Raw genomic sequence first — 16,221 nt, 5'->3', positions numbered from 1 at the left:
TTTTTGCCCTTTCCAGAATGTCACGTAGTTGGGATCCTTCAGTCTGTGGTCTTTTCAGACCGGTGTATTTGTTTTTATATGAAGGGCCTGTTCATGTCCACTGCCCGTCTTCCTGCCCCAATACTGTCTTTTTTTGTTTTGTTTTGTTTTGTTCTGTTTTGTTTCCCTCGTCTTAATGACTTACAGAGCCGTCTTAAATGTTTCTAAATTTTTCCAGTTGGGGTCATGTTAGTAAACATTGTTTTCCAAATTTTATTGTCTTTTTCCTGTATTTTCCAGCATTACTATGAAATTCATTACTTTTTTTTACTTTGAGAGGTTGAATACTATGCATTTGAAAAGTTTCTCAAAATCAGCACGTTTGTGTGGGTAAGATTCCTAGTTGACAAGACCCTCCGTGGTCAGTACTGGAGTGCAGCTTCTTTGCGGGGGGGAGGCGGGGGAGGTGGGAGGAATGCGTTGGTCTCGTGGTTCCCTTTCTGTTGGTTCTTAGTTCCCGTTTCTGGTTCTGGGCACTGCATCAGCCACTCTCCTGGGATAGGCCAGGCTGGTGGGGTCCTCACTTGCTGTCTCTGGAGGCTGTGTGTGTCTGAGAACACCTTTCTTTTTCCCTGTCGAGCGAGAGGACTCTCTTGGTTGGGGAGCGGCGTCCTAGGACTGCGGCCCTTGGGCCTCCGCTGTTGTGTGTCATTTGGGCCCCAGCCATGCGTGGGAGGTCTCTGACACACGGACGCCGCTGTTAAAGTCCACTTGGGTGTTTGTCGTTTACAATCCTCTGAGGAATACTCCTTTTCTCTAATGGAATTCCAGTGCTTAAGCTTTCTAGCCACTCATGAAAGGAATCTCAGAAAGCAAAGGAGACGGGTCCTCTCTGCCCCCAAGCAGGGGAGTGAGCCGACACTATTAGCCTCACGCTGAGAACATGGCTTGTGGGAAACGTGTAACCAGTGCTGCGTTCTGTGATTACAAGGCCGTCTGTGGAATCTTACTGTACCAAGTGGTCTTTTTTTTTTTATTGTATTTATTTATTTATTTATTTATGGCTGTGTTGGGTCTTCGTTTCTGTGCGAGGGCTTTCTCTAATCGCGGCAAGTGGGGGCCACTCTTCATCGCGGTGCGCGGGCCTCTCACTATCGCGGCCTCTCTTGTTGGGAGCACAGTCTCCAGATGCGCAGGCTCAGTAATTGTGGCTCACGGGCCTAGTTGCTCCGCGGCATGTGGGATCCTCCCAGACCAGGGCTCGAACCCGTGTCCCCTGCATTGGCAGGCAGATTCTCAACCACTGCGCCACCAGGGAAGCCCCCAAGTGGTCTTTTAAGACACATACATCATGGGTTGTTCCCTTGTGTTTTGAAACGAACCTAAAACCCCTAAATATTTGCAGTTCTGATTGCTTTCTTAATTTGTTATCCAGGTTTTCTGAAATCCATTTTCTTAAAGTTTAAAATGCAAGAAGAGTGCAATTTTCTAATCTTCCGTTTTCATAAAAGTGAACGTGGGCAAGCCACTTAACCCATCACCAAATAGAAAATCATTTGGAACATTCACAATAATGCTGTTTTCAATCAACAACAATGCATGTATTTTTATGCCCATTACAAGTGAAAACTACAATGTTTTCTTATTGTGCTGTTTTTTTCTCATCAGGCAAAACTACAAGCAACTAACAACCCCCACTACGAATCACACATTTTGTGAAATTACAAATGCAAAACCGGAACGTAGAATAAGTTGTGCGTGATTCTACTTATGCATTATAATTAGACTAGTTCACGCTCTGATCCCTCACTCTCTTGCATTTGGTAATAACTTCCAGTGTGTGAAATTGTGGGCCCCCAGCCTTCATCCGGGCAGCCACAGGTGTGACCGTTGACGCCTGCATGGAATTTGGGCAGAGCTTCTGGAAGACTTGCTGTCGCTTTCTGAGACAGGCTTTTGGAGGCTGAACCGAGGCAGTTCTGCACAGACACTTGTGTGCCTTGGGCGGCAGCCACCTCTTCCCCCGCCCCGTGTGTCCCGTCAGCAGCTGGGCACCCTCAGCCTTCCCAGGCCAGCAAAGCCTGGGTCCCGGACATCTGTGCATCTGGAGCTGGGGGTCAGGTGACCTGGCATCTCAGGGGACCTTGCTAACAGGACCCATCCTGCCTCTTCGATTGTTCCACGTAAAGAACTTTGATTTTCAGTCAATGTCAGGAGTTTGTTGCCATCTGAAAGGGCCTCTGAGCTTGGCGTGGTCTTTTCCTTCACCTCCTCCACACCATTCCTTAGTTACCCTGCGGCACGTGGGATCTCGGTCCCCTGACCAGGGATTGAACCCAGGCCCCCTGCATTGTAAGGCACCAGGGAAGTGCCTACCCTTATGTTTTAACAGTTTTGGAGGTCTTCACAGAGATCGTGGATGGATTCACCTAACAGCACCAGGTAAACTTCGTGTCAAGAGTAGTGCACCTCACTCCTCAAAAATTTTAAAGTAGAACTATTATAAGATCCAGAAATTCCACTTGTGTGTATTTTTTCGGAAGAAAACCAAAACACTAGTTCAAAAAGACACATGCACCCCTATGTTCACTGAGCATTGCTTATAATAGCCAGTGTATAGATGCAACCTCAGTGTCCATCCATAGTTGAATGGATAAAGAAGATGCGTCATATATATATATAGCTATACATGCACACACAATGGACTATTAGCCATAAAAAAAAAAAAGAATGAGGGGCTTCCCTGGGGGTGCAGCGGTTAAGAATCCGCCTTCCAATGCAGGGGCAATGGGTTCAAGCCCTGTTCCCGGAAGATCCCACATGCCACGGAGCAACTAAGCCCGTGTGCCCCAACTATTGAGCCATGCTCTAGAGCCTGCGAGGCACAACTACTGAGCCCACGTGCCGCAACTACTGAAGCCCGCTCACCTGGAGCCCATGCTCTGCAACAAGAGAAGCCACCGCAATGAGAAGCCCACGCACCGCGAGGAAGAGAAGCCCCTGCTTGCCACAACTAGAAAAGAGGCCGCATGCAGCAACAAAGACCCAACGCAGCCAAAAGTAAAATAAAAAAATCTTTTAAAATTCAAAAAAAAAAAGAATGAAATCTTGCCATTTGTGGCAACACGGATGGAGCTAGAGGGTATTGGATCGTGGGATCTACGCATAGAACTTGCCAGAAACACTTGGTACTGACCTGCTCCTCTACGCTTTGTCTAACCACATCTTTTACCTAGTCCGACTTTCCCATTTTAAATTTTGAACTATTCGCCTCCCAAGCTGTTACTACAAAACAAGAGCGGCAAGGGAATACGTAAACAGCAAAACTCACCGGAGACCGATTCATTTTCCGCTGCTCTTGGAACAACGTGCAGGACTGTGACAGTGGAGGCGGACCTGGAGAAGGAAAAAAACGCAGGCAGTGAAGCTACGACTGAAGCGGCTCGGGGTGCACGAGCACCCGCCCCGCGCTCCACAAGAGACACCTGTGGGAGACCCGCCCTTTCACCTTCACAAGGGCCTGTTAGAATGAGGAGGGAGCAACCACCCTCAGGTCTGTAACTCCCACGTGACTGTGGTAACTGAGGGGATACTTTGTTTTCAGTAGTCAGTGTACGCTGAATCCTATTAAAATAAACCTCCGTCGTTAAATATGAGATTAAAAAACGCTTAGAGTTTATCTTTTCTCATCAACTCTGCTAACAACTTCAGAACAGAAAATCCACAGGATACCCAGGATAAAGGGATACACTCAGGTGCGTTTCACTCTTTCAATTATTTGGACAAACGTAAGTGCAACGGTCAAGAACATCTTTTCTTTAAACTGATTTGAAGTGGACAGAACACCTGCCCTAGGAGTTCTGAGTCCTGTTAGCGACCCCACGTGCACACCCGCTGAGGATCTGGGACAAGTCACCTCCCTCCTCAGGCCCAATCTCTTCCTTCCTCAACCGAGAAAGCGGGACAGAAGCCTTGCAGACTCATCCTGCACTAACTACACTGTGCGATTCCACGGGGCACAACCCAGGGGGGCAGCGAACACTTAGCTTAGACAACCAACGTGCTGATGGGCCTTGAGAGACACGTGCGAGAGCCCGACACGGCGACAGCAGGACGACGAGGAGGATGGGGGTTGGAGGGAGGGGTGGACGCGGCACGTCCCGGCCGAGCCTGTGGCCCCTGCTCCCCCAGGACACCCGGAACTCACAAGTCCCAGGGGAGCCCCATCCGGAGCAGCCGGTCCTGCCCTCCAACCCGACCCCTCCACCTCCGGGAAGCGGTCAAACCCTCCCGGTCGCTCTCCCGCGGGGCCCGGGGCGGGCTCACCCGAGCCCCGCTCTCCAAGGGCCGCAGGGTCTACAACCGCCTGCAGGCCCGAAGACGCACCACCTGCCCAGTCGGAAATCGCGGACCGGCCCCGGGCTCCCGAGGCTCCGGGCCGGGGGCTGCTCCTCCGGCGCGCTCCTCTCCCGGGGTCCCTCCTCTCCGCCTCACGAGGCCACTGGGCCCGAGGAGCCGGCTCTGGGCCTACGGCACAAGCTCCCTTCAGGCCCACGTCCCTCCCGGGACCTCGCTCTGCCGCGCGCCGCAGACGGTCGGGCACTGCGCCGCCGCCGCCCGCCCGGCCCCTTCGGCCCAGCCCGCGGGCTCCGGGGCTCGCGCTCGGGGGTCCCCGTTCCAGCCTCCGCCCGGCCCACGCGAACCCTCGCCCGCACAGCCCGCGCCCGCTGGCTGCCGGCCCGGCCGGACGGCGTCCAGCTCCGCACGCCCCGCACTCCTCACCCGCCAGCCGCCAGGACCTGAGAACGACGACCAGCGGGGACCTGGCCACGCACTGGAAGCGAGGGCGGCGCGGCAACGGTGGTGCGCGTGCGCCAACACGCACAAACCGCGAGGTGCACCTGCGCAGGGGGGACGCCCGAAATCCGCCTTCCAAAGCCCGCCCGGAGAGCGGGACAAGCACCAGGACTCTATTTCCCAGAAGTCTCCGCGCCGTCAAGTTAGGGAGCGTCATAAGTGTCTCCAGCACATCTGGCGGTGAAGAACTGCTGTGCTGCGAGGGTGGGCCGCCCTGGACCAGGGACTCAATGGCCCATTTGTCTTCACTCCTGTTAGCGATCAAGGAAAGGTGTGGCCTCAAGTGGGGGCTGTGGGATGGCCTCCAGGGTCCCTGGTCCTTGCCCTGCCCTCAGACATTTCGGGTTACATCTGAGATTTCCCCACCACCAGCAGAGAGGAAGGAGTGTATCATGTTCGCTTAACTGAAACGCTACAACTTTCATTCAAATCCTAGGATACAATAAATGCCCAGCCATGATACAAACTAATATTACCCAAAGAAGGAAATGAAAATGGAAATTGTAGCTTTTTACATTACACAACCAACGCATTAAAAACTGTACAAAAATCAGAAGGTATACACAAACCGAAAACAGAAAACACATACCTGGGATCTTACCTCTTAAAGAGGATATTGTTTATGTTAGGTAAAAACATCATTTTTCAAAAATGGAATCATAAGGGTAATGAGTTATCACTATTTTGGGGGTGAAATAATATAACTGTGTTCTTGGCCAACTGTTTCTTAAAAGCTGCTAGAGGAAAAGTTAAAAATAAAATCTCCAGGGACTTCCCTGGCGGTCCAGTGGTTAGGACTCCTAGCTTCCACTGCAGGGGGCACGTGTCTGACTCCTGGTTGGAGAACTAAGAGTCCGCATGCTGCACAGCGCAGTCTCATTAATTAATGAAGTAATTAACTAACAAAAAAAATAAAAATAAAAATAAAATCTTCCGCCAACAGAGAAAATCCTCTCCAGAAATGTAGAAATAAAGAAAACGGTTTTACTGTTGAATAGCCATTCAACCAGACTGTGTTGTGCACCACAGGCGAACCACTAATGTTTGTGCAAATGAAATCAACCTCACCTTTTGTGTTTATAGCTCAGCAGATAAAATCTGTTGCATACATGTCCTCAAGATAAACGGGAACTTGTCTCATGTGAAAAGACTTGACAACACCATAAAAGTGGCATACATTCTTTCAGAGTACATCCTAAAATCACCTGGTCATCTCGGTGGCTGTCCATGCTAGTTCATACCCTTTATCCAAAGGAGAAAGACAACTTCTCCTATCTCTACGACAAGCAGGTAGTTACAGCTCAGAGCAAAGTGCCTAACACCTAGCCTAAACTCCCCTGGTGACAGAGAGACAAAGAAGATAGCTCTCAGGTCCTTCACAAAAACATTCCTGGGTTGTAACGCTGGCAAGAGACTGATTTAGCTTTGAAAAAGATTTAGATACTTATGAAAGGGACCGAGGAAGTATTTATATGACAAGCGTCTTGAGGAAATCCTCTACAAACGGAAATAAGAAGTGATGACTCATCCAAATGAATAACCACGTAACCCATTCCTGATTTCCCCAGCCGAAGTGCCGCATTAAATTAATCCTGCGCAAACTGTGTGCTTCTCCACAATTGCTCTTGGCAGTGGCTGCTCAGAGCCAGGAATGGTCTTTTCCGGTTCTTGCTGCTGCTGACTGTGGCCTCTGCCTGAATTCCCACCGATGAAATGCTGCTTGTGTGGGAATGACAGCGACCACGCCTCCTCTGAGCCTGAGCCTGGCAAACCTCCAGGGCGCACTTCTCGCGTTTTCCATTGTCACCAGGTAAAGACGTCAGCTACACTGAGTACCCTGGAAGCACCCTGGGTGGGCAGTGCGCCCAGCAGCCCGCCACCAGGCCTCCAGTTCTCACCTCACCCACGTGCACTGACCGGGTCTCAGCAGAAGACTGGGGTGGCCTGTGAACCCCAGCTGCTGTGCCCACCTCAACACCTCACTCTATCCCTTCAGCCCAGAGACATGCTGGGCTCCCCAGCCCCCTGCCCTGTACTTTGCCCTGGACACTCTCTGGAAGTATTTCTATTACAAGTTGTCTTGAGGAAATGCTCGAAAGAAGGGAATAAGGGGCTTCCCTGGTGGCGCAGTGGTTAAGAATCCGCCTGCCAATGCAGGGGACACGGGTCCAAGCCCTGGTCCGGGAAGATCCCACATGCCGCGGAGCAACTAAGCCCGTGCGCCACAACTACTTAGCCTGCACTCTAGAGCCCGCGAGCCACAACTGCTAAGCCCGCGTGCTACAACTACTGAAGCCCGTGCGCCTAGAGCCCATGCTCCACAACAAGAGAAGCCACCACAACGAGAAGCCTGTACACCGCAACAAAGAGTAGCTCCCGCTCGCCGCAACTAGAGGAAGCCCGCGCGCAGCAACAAAGACCCAAAGCAGCCAAAAAATAAATAATTTTTTTTAAAAAAAGGGGGGAATAAGTACGGAGTCATCCAAATGAACAGGGTGTCCAGCGGGGAGCTGATGTCTCTCACGACTCACCCCTCTCTCCAAAAGGCGAAAAACCGTCACTTCATACATTTCCCCCTTTTTAAAGTTGTTTAAGCTAGGAGGGTAAACCTGGACCCTGTGATTTCACCTTGACCAGAAGCAGCAATGGCCACCTTTTAGTTTGGTTCCATTAAACTCTCTTCATATATATGGATATTTACAATATAAAGCTTTCTCTTCTTGTATCTGTGTCTCTATTAAATACAGGTATTTTCCCTCTTTTGTCAGTTATCTATTTTTATTGATGTATAGCTGGTTTACAATGTTTCAGGTGTACAGCAAAGTGATTCGGTTACATGTACTTATGTAAGAATATATATATTCTTTTTCAGGTTCTTTTCCATTATGGGTTATTACAAGATATTGAACATAGTTTCCTGTGCTATACAGTAGGTCCTTATTGTTGATCTATTTTACATATACAAGTGTGTATCTGTCAATCCCTGTTCTTTATCTTTTTAACTTAATTTTTTACTCTCACATTCTGTTATACAGACACTTAAAAACATATTTTGTGTTCAAATCTTTCACTTCATACTTTTCATCTGCTTTGACACTGTACTTGAAGAAGCCTTTCCCATCCTTCATTTCCTAAGTAGTTGCCTGTGTTTTCTCCTGTTTATGTTTGGTCTCTTAACATACCAATTTTATCAAGATAACTGGCACCCATCTTCAGGATTTGTAAAGCATTCTCCTCGTAAAGTCTCTCAACCATTTTTTTCAACACTAACACATCTACCACAACCAGGAAATGCAACGTTTAAGAAGAAAACTCAAGTTTCTCATCTAACAGAAAAGGACAGGTGCTTCTTTGAAGCTCAGGGACACGTCTTAATTTAAAGGCAGGGGAGGGACTTTCCCCGGTGTTCCAGTGGTAAAGAATCCGCCTTCTAATGCAGGGGACGTGGGTTCGAAGCCTGGGAACCCTGGTCCGGGAGCTAAGTTCCCACACGCCACGGGGCAATTAAGCCCGCGTGCCACAACTAAGACACGACGCAGCCTAAGAGAAATAAATATTTTTTAAAAATAAAAATAAAGGCAGGGGAAACAGGAAAGTGACCGTCACATGTGAATTCCTTTGTCTTCAAAATACAGGTCGTAGCAGTTTGCTTGGGCTGCGTCACAAAGTACGACAAACTGGCGGGCTTAAGCAACACAAATGCACTGTCCGACATTTTCGCAGGTTGGAAGTCTGAGATGCAGGTGTCAGCAGGGTTGGGCCCCTCTGAGGGTTGTACGGGAGGATGTGCTCCAGGCTTCCTGGTGGAGAGGGCCGTTTCCTCAGCAGCACGTGCACTATGTAGGTACTAGGTAGGTGCCTGGGCTGAACTCCGCCCCCAGGGCTGCTTATCCACAGCAGCACCAGGCTGCCGGAGGGGTTGTCACGGACCCGTTGGCAGGAGGATTGGAGGCTCACACAGACGTCCGCTCAGCTGTGGACCCATGGCCTGGCCACAGCCCTGCCAGAGGCTGCCTGTGTTAAATCCAGCTCACGGTTCACCTCCCTCCCGCTTATGTCATTCAGTGACGCCTTGAAGACCCCCTACTGCACCAGCCTGGGTGGCACATCCCACCCAGAGATTTCCAAAGCAGAAGCAGGTCAATTGAGAAAGTTAAAATTAGGCCCTAGCTCAGTGCTGTGGAATTAGAATCTGTGAGGCTGTGTCCAGGCATCTGTGCTCTAATATTTTCTCCACGTGACTCTCATGCCGAAAGGATTGTACTGACAAAGCACTTCTGCTTCACTCTACTGACATTTCTGCACTAGAGCTACAGCCGTTGTTATATTAAACTGCATCCACAGGAGGAAAACACAGGAGGAGAGGTGATAGTTTTGCTTGTCTCCAAACATGCTGTTACTGAACGAAACTTGTGTCCACTCGCCCGCACGCATTAAAGCCAATCTACTGACACCGGGTCACGGTGAAGGAAAGTGCAGCGTTTACGGCAGGTCAACAAGCAAGGAGTCCAGGTATCTAGGGCTCAAAAGGCCCCAACTCCCCAATGGCTTTCAGGGAAAGGTGTTTAAAGATGGGGTGAGGCTGTTGGTGGGAATGTACACTGGTGCCGCCACCATGGAGAACACTGTGGATGGAGATTCCTCAAAACACTAAAGCTAGAGCTACTGTATGACCCAGTAATCCCACTCCTGGGCATATACCCAGAGAAAACAATCATTCAAGAAGACACATGCACCCCAATATGTATAGCAGTACTATTTACAATAGCCAAGACATGGAAGCAACTTAAATGTCCATCGACAGAGGAATGGATAAGGAAGATGTGGTACATATATGCGATGGACTACTACTCAGCCATAAAAAAGAATGAAATAATGCCATTCGCAGCAACATGGATGCAACGAGAGATTACCATACTAAGTGAAGGAAGTCAGACAGAGAAAGACAAATACCACATGGTATCACTTCTATGTGGAATCTAAAACAATGATATGAATGAACTTCTTTACAAAACAGAAACAGACACACAGACATAGAAAACGAACTTATGGTTACCAAAGGGGAAAGGTGGGGGAGAGGGACAGATCAGGAGGTTGGGACTAACGGATACGCACAACTATATATAAAACAGGCAATCAACAAGGACCTCCCGTATAGCACAGGGACCTCTACACAATATTCTGTATTAACCTAGGGAGTTCCCTGGTGGCCCAGAGGTTACAATTCTGGGCTTTCACGGCCGTGGCCCGGTTCAATCCCTGGTCAGGGAACTGAGATCCTGCAAGCCACACAGCGCAACGAAAAATAAACCAAAATTCTGTAATAACCTAAATGGGAAAAGAATCTGAAAAAGAATAGATATATGTATACATATAACTGAATCACTTTGCTGTACACCGGAAACTAACACAACATTGTAAATCAACTATACTCCCAATATAAAATTTAAAAAATGTTTAAAGTGAATTACAAAAAGGTGGGGTGAGGGAGGGGAGGTTGAGGGGTGTGTGGTCAGCTTGTGGACATTCTTCCGATTGGTTGGTGGTGAGGTAATGTGAGGTCAACATCGTCAACCTTCTGGTTCCAGCTGGTCTGGGGTCTGCGTGCTTGTGGGCAGCATGCAGTTAACTTCTTCCACCTGCTGGGGGTTTCAGTCTCTGCAAAACAGCTCCAAGGACGTGGCTCAGAATATTACACGATAGCCCTTGAGGAGGAACTAAAGGTCCTGGACTTCGTTTAACGGCTAAAGTATGATGATTTTGTCTTTGCTGTTTTTTCGGCCGCGCCACGCAGCTTGCGGGATCTTAGTTCCCTGACCAGGGATCAAAAACAGGCCTCTAGCAGTGGAAGCGCACAGTCCTAACCCCTGAAATGCCAGGGTATTCCTGACAGTACACTTTAAAGAGAAAAAACCATACCAAAAGGAACACAGTTTTAAGGAAGCTTAACTTTCTCAGAAACGCAGAAATTTTGTTGTGCATTTATTTTTTTTAATACATTTATTTATTTATTTATTTATTTATTTATTTATTTATTTATTTATCTCTCCGTTGGGTCTTCGCTGTTGCACGTGGGCTTTCTCTAGTTGCGGTGAGCGGGGGCTACTCTTCGTTGTGGTGCGTCGGCTGCTCAATGCGGTGGCTTCTCTTGTTGCGGAGCATGGGCTCTAGGCACGTGGGTTCCAGTAGTTGTGGCTCGCGGGCTCTAGAGGATTTTTTATTCTTTATTTTTTGCAAGTATTCATCAAATGTGTATTACTTGAATGAATGACAAATCATTTCTTCCAGCAATCTTCAAACTGCTTAAAACTATGACAATATTTAGCGTTTCAAATTTCACATGACCTCACTCTCTCCGTGCTCTAGTTTCTGAAAGCATGTGGGATCTTCCCGGATCAGGGCTCGAACCCGTGTGCCCTGCACTGGCAGGCGGATTCTTAACCGCTGCACCACCAGGGAAGTCCCTGTGCATTTATTTTCAAGAAAATAAGGCGGCCGGATGAATTCAGAACTAGGGGCAGAAAGCTCTTCCTGTGAGATACAGAATCTCTGCTGTTTAGGCAGATTTAGAGAACAACTTTTCCAACCACTTATTAAGGAGACCAATACTCCACGAAAAAATATATCATTTTTACAGAGAGAAAACCAAACTCCAGCTTTGCATCAATATAATATTTGATACTTAAGAGAACCATAAGCTCTTGTTTGAAAATCTCTGCAATAATTATCAAAACTGAGCCACCTTCGGCTGAGACCAATACAATTCCCTTTCCACCAATCTCCTACAACTTTCTAGATTCATTCAGGTGGTGTCCTTCACTATCCTCTTTCTGGTGCTGGAACAATCGGTCATTTTACTTTAGGACCAAACTATTTTTGTTCCTGTTAATAAACAAAACTACATCTCATCATCTTGCATACAAAGTTGTACCCCTCGGTTGCTGGAACCAAGCAGGACCCTGCAGGGCCCTTCCATGTCCCCTGCCTCTTGTTTGTAAAACAGCTGCAGTCTCCCAGGCCTCCCCTGAGTCACAAAAGAACGGGTTCAAGCAGTTCACGTTTAGGACAACAGCAGTCACAGAATCTTTAGTTCCTCCCCAAGGGCATAAGTAACAGTGTCAGAGACACATTCCTAACTTGTTTTGCAGATACTAAAACCGCTACAAGAGGAGAAAGCTAACTGTATGATGACCAGACTGGAGCTATGACATAAGCTGCTCCACCTTGAGTAGACCTGAACCAACGGCTTACACAATTCCAGGAACTGGCCTCAGGGAAATGGGAACAAACCAACACTGGACTTGAAGATTAACTGTGCCGGAAACAATCAACATGACACTGACCACACCACTGCACGGCCAATGTCAAGATGATGGTCAGAGCTGACTGTGCTACTCTGCATGTAGCCCCCACCTGCACAGCCCAGAGACTTCCCGTCTTTTCCCTATAAACCCCTTTTCCCTCTAACTGGCAACGGGGACATGCTTTGGGGGACACTAGTCCACCATCTTCCCACGTTGCCAGCTTCCTGAATAAAGCATCTTTCTTCTTCCACCAACCCTCGTCTCTGGAACATTGACTTCTGAGCGATGAGCAGCTGCACCTGAGTTCTGTTCCAGCCGATAACATTACTATTGCTCAAGCCTCATTCATATTATATTCATAACAACTTTGAACCAAAGTTACTTCCATTGCACAAAGAAAACTAGGAGTGAATAACTGACAACTGCCCATCACACACCAGCATTGTAGGCTAGCAGAGCTCGTGAACACACGTAACACAACTTTACGAAGCCACAAACATCCCTTACACAACTTCTCCAAGTGCCAGAGACAAACACATTCATTAACACACCCACAGATATAGCCTCTAGGTTACAAATAAAAATATGCAGCAAGAGCATAGAACTTGAGATTATGCTTAGTGATCAACGTTTCAGGTTTCTGTCTTGCTTAGAAATGACCTCGGTATCCAATGATTATCCAGTCAGTAACACAATTTAATATCAGTTCAAGGGTTTATGTAAACTAAAGATCTTGGAATGTATCGACAAGCTAACACAGTACAAAACACAGTTACTGTTGAAATAAAGTTTGTCAGAAGAATAATTAAATGTGGGTGGCTAAACACAAATTTACATTTTTCATAACCTTAAATATTAAGTAGAAGTAATGTTAGCTTATTTGATGGGTACACCTATATAAATTTAGGAAGAACACACCCAAGTAGAATTGTTTTCAATGTATGCCTAATACTGATAAATAAGATAGGAGTAACTTTGTATTAAACCAAAACTATTAAACTAGCTTCATTTGCCAAAGATTTACCTCAATTATGTAAACTTGAAGTCTTTAAATTTCTGAGTTGATTTTTTTGTTTGTTTGTGTTTTTGGCTGCACCGAGAGGCTTGCTGGATCTTAGTTCCCTGACCAGGGACTGAACCCGGACCCTGGCAGTGAAAGCACCGAGTCCTAACCACTGGACCGCCAGGGAATTCCCTGACTTGATTTCCGTAAGAATACTTTTCTAGCACATTTAAAGTATCAGAAGTTCAAATTCCTTTCTCTCTGAGAATTTTCGGGATACATAATTTTTATAAGCACATTTGTATCTTTGTAAGCCAATCAGGACAGAAATCCTTTAATTTAAGAGACTCTACAATCTACTTTAATAGATCCAGAAGTAGGAAAACATTACATACTCACACTGTCAGAGGTAAAGACCTTTCTGAATTACAGACACACAGACATACAGAGAAATGGAACTTTTACCTTCAGTTCTAACGTCTTAGACATGGGTCAGGAATAAACACTCACCAGTCTAGAGATTAAAGAGCCGTTCTCCTCCCATTGGGCAAGAGATTCTTAACTGATTTGAGCTTGTCAAAGTAGTCAAATAGACGAACAGAAAAGACTAAGAAAAGACTATCAAACCAGATCCTCTGTCACCTCTCACCTAACTGAGATTAGTTCTGTAGAAACTTAATCGCTTTGGAGAGACCATCAAAAGTCTTCAAACGACAGAGCCAAACTCAGAATCACTGCTGCTACAAATGGGGAAGCATTTAGCTGTAATCTGAAAACAAAGCAGAAACACAAAAGTAATAGAAGGGGAAACTAAAGAAATGGAAAGTGAGCCAAGTTCAATGTCTGCTTAGATGGGTTCACCCCTGCGAGAGGAGAAAAGATGTACCTGGGCTTCACCAGCTCATAAAACACACCACTTGTTGCTGGGCTTTTACAGCTTTATTTACGTATAACTGATATACAAAATCCAGCCCAGGTTTAATTTGTATAACTTGATGAGTTTGGACATATGCACACACCTGTGATACCATCACCACCATCACGGTAATATACTCATCACTTTCAAAAGATTCCTTCTATCCCTTTGTGTCTGTGTATGTGTGTTAGGAATACTTAACACAGCACCAGGTACATGAAAAGGTGCTCAACGTCACTAATCATCCGGGAAATGCAAATCAAAATCATCGTGAGATATTACCTCACATCTGTTAGAATGGCTACAATTTTTTCTTTCTTTTTAAACATAGAGTGGTCAAGGTTGTAGAGAAATCGTAACCCTTGCGTATTGTAGGCAGGAATGTAACATCGTGCAGGCACTGTGGAAAACAGTATGGAGTTTTCTCAAAATCTTTTAAATAAAAATTCCATATGATCCAGCAATCCCACTTCTGGGTATACAGGCCCAGCTCAGAGACATTGCAGCTTCAGTTCCAGAACACTGCAATGGAGCGAATACCGCCATAATGCAAGTCACATGAATTTTTTGGTGTACCCGTGCATGAAAAACTTACGTTTACACTATACTGTAGTCTGTTAAGTGTGCGATAGCCTTGTGTCTAAAAAAACAACGTACATACCTTTATTGAAATATACTTTAGGGAAGAGAAATATACATCAATGGAACAGGATAGGAAGCCCAGAGATAAACCCACGCACATATGGTCACATTATCTTTGATGGAGGAGGCAAGAATATACAGTGGAGAAAAGACAGCCTCTTCAATAACTGGGGCTGGGAAAACTGGACAGCTACCTGTCAAAGAATGAAATGAGAACACTACCTAACACCATAACACAAAAATAAACTCAAAATGGATTAAAGACCGAAATGTAAGGCCCGACACTAGAAAACTCTTAGAGGAAAACATAGACAGAACACTCTATCACATAAATCACAGCAAGATCCTTTTTGACCCATCTCTTAGAAAAATGGAAATAAAAACAAAAATAAACAAATGGGACCTAAGGAAACTTAAAAGCTTTTGCACAGCAAAGGAAACCATAAACAAGACAAAAGAACAACCCTCAGAGTGGGAGAAAATATTTGTAAACGAAGCAACTGACAAAGGATTCATCTCCAAAATATACAAGCGGCTCACGCAGCTCAATATCAAAAAAACAAACAACTCAATCCAAAAATGGACACAAGACCTAAATGGACATTTCTCCAAAGAAGATATAAGATTGCCAACAAACACGTGAAAGGATACCCAACAACACTAATCATTAGAGAAATGCAAATCAAAACTACAATGAGGGATCACCTCACACCACTCAGAATGGCCATCATCAAAAAATCTACAAACAATAAATGCTGGAGAGGGTGTGGAGAAAAGGGAACCCTCCTCCTGCACTGTTGGTGGGAATGCACACTGATACAGCCACTATGGAGAACAGTATGGAGGTTCCTTAAAAAACTAAAAATAGGGCTTCCCTGGTGCCGCAGTGGTTAAGAATCCTCCTCCCAACGCAGGGGACACGGGTTCAAGCCGTGGTCCGGGAAGATCCCACATGCCGCAGGGCAACTAAGCCCGTGTGCCACAACTACTGAGCTTGCGCTCTAGAGCCCGCGAGCCACACCCACTGAGCCCGCATGCCACAACTACTGAAGCTCGCACGCCTAGATCTCGTGCTCCACAACAAGAGAAGCCACCACAATGAGAAGCCCGCGCACCGCAACAGTGTAGCGCCTGCTCGCTGCAACTAGAGAAAGCCCGCACACAACAACGAAGACCCAACACAGCCAAAAACAATGAATAAATAAAAATAAATTTTAAAAAAGTAAAAACAACTAAAAATAGAACTACCAATATGATCCTCCAATCCCACTACTGGGCACATATGCTGAGAAAACCATAATTCAAAGAGAGACACGTACCACAATGTTCACTGCAGCACTATTTACAACAGCCAGGACATGGAAGCAACTTAAGTGTCCATTGAGAGATGAATGGATAAAGAAGATGTGGCACATATATACAATGGAATATGACTCAGCCATAAAAAGAAACGAAACTGAACTATTTGTAGTGAGGTGGATGGACCTAGAGTCTGTGAAACAGAGTGAAGTAACTCAGAA

General features: G+C 46.5%; 1 protein-coding gene across 1 annotated transcript in view; it reads right to left on the bottom strand.

Moving 5' to 3' along the window:
* LOC137750464 (inner centromere protein-like) overlaps positions 1–16,221 on the bottom strand; it is a 56,197-nt gene that overhangs the window by 29,591 nt on the left and 10,385 nt on the right. Inside the window, exon 5 of the mRNA XM_068524804.1 lies at positions 3,311–3,375. Coding sequence (XP_068380905.1) covers positions 3,311–3,375 — 65 coding nt within the window. The remainder of the gene's footprint in view (positions 1–3,310; positions 3,376–16,221) is intronic.

This window comes from Eschrichtius robustus, chromosome 16 (genome assembly GCF_028021215.1).
Source record: "Eschrichtius robustus isolate mEscRob2 chromosome 16, mEscRob2.pri, whole genome shotgun sequence".
Classification (NCBI taxonomy): domain Eukaryota; kingdom Metazoa; phylum Chordata; class Mammalia; order Artiodactyla; family Eschrichtiidae; genus Eschrichtius; species Eschrichtius robustus.
The sequence above is the reverse complement of the archived record's forward strand: the minus strand, read 5'-3'. Positions and strand labels throughout refer to the sequence as shown.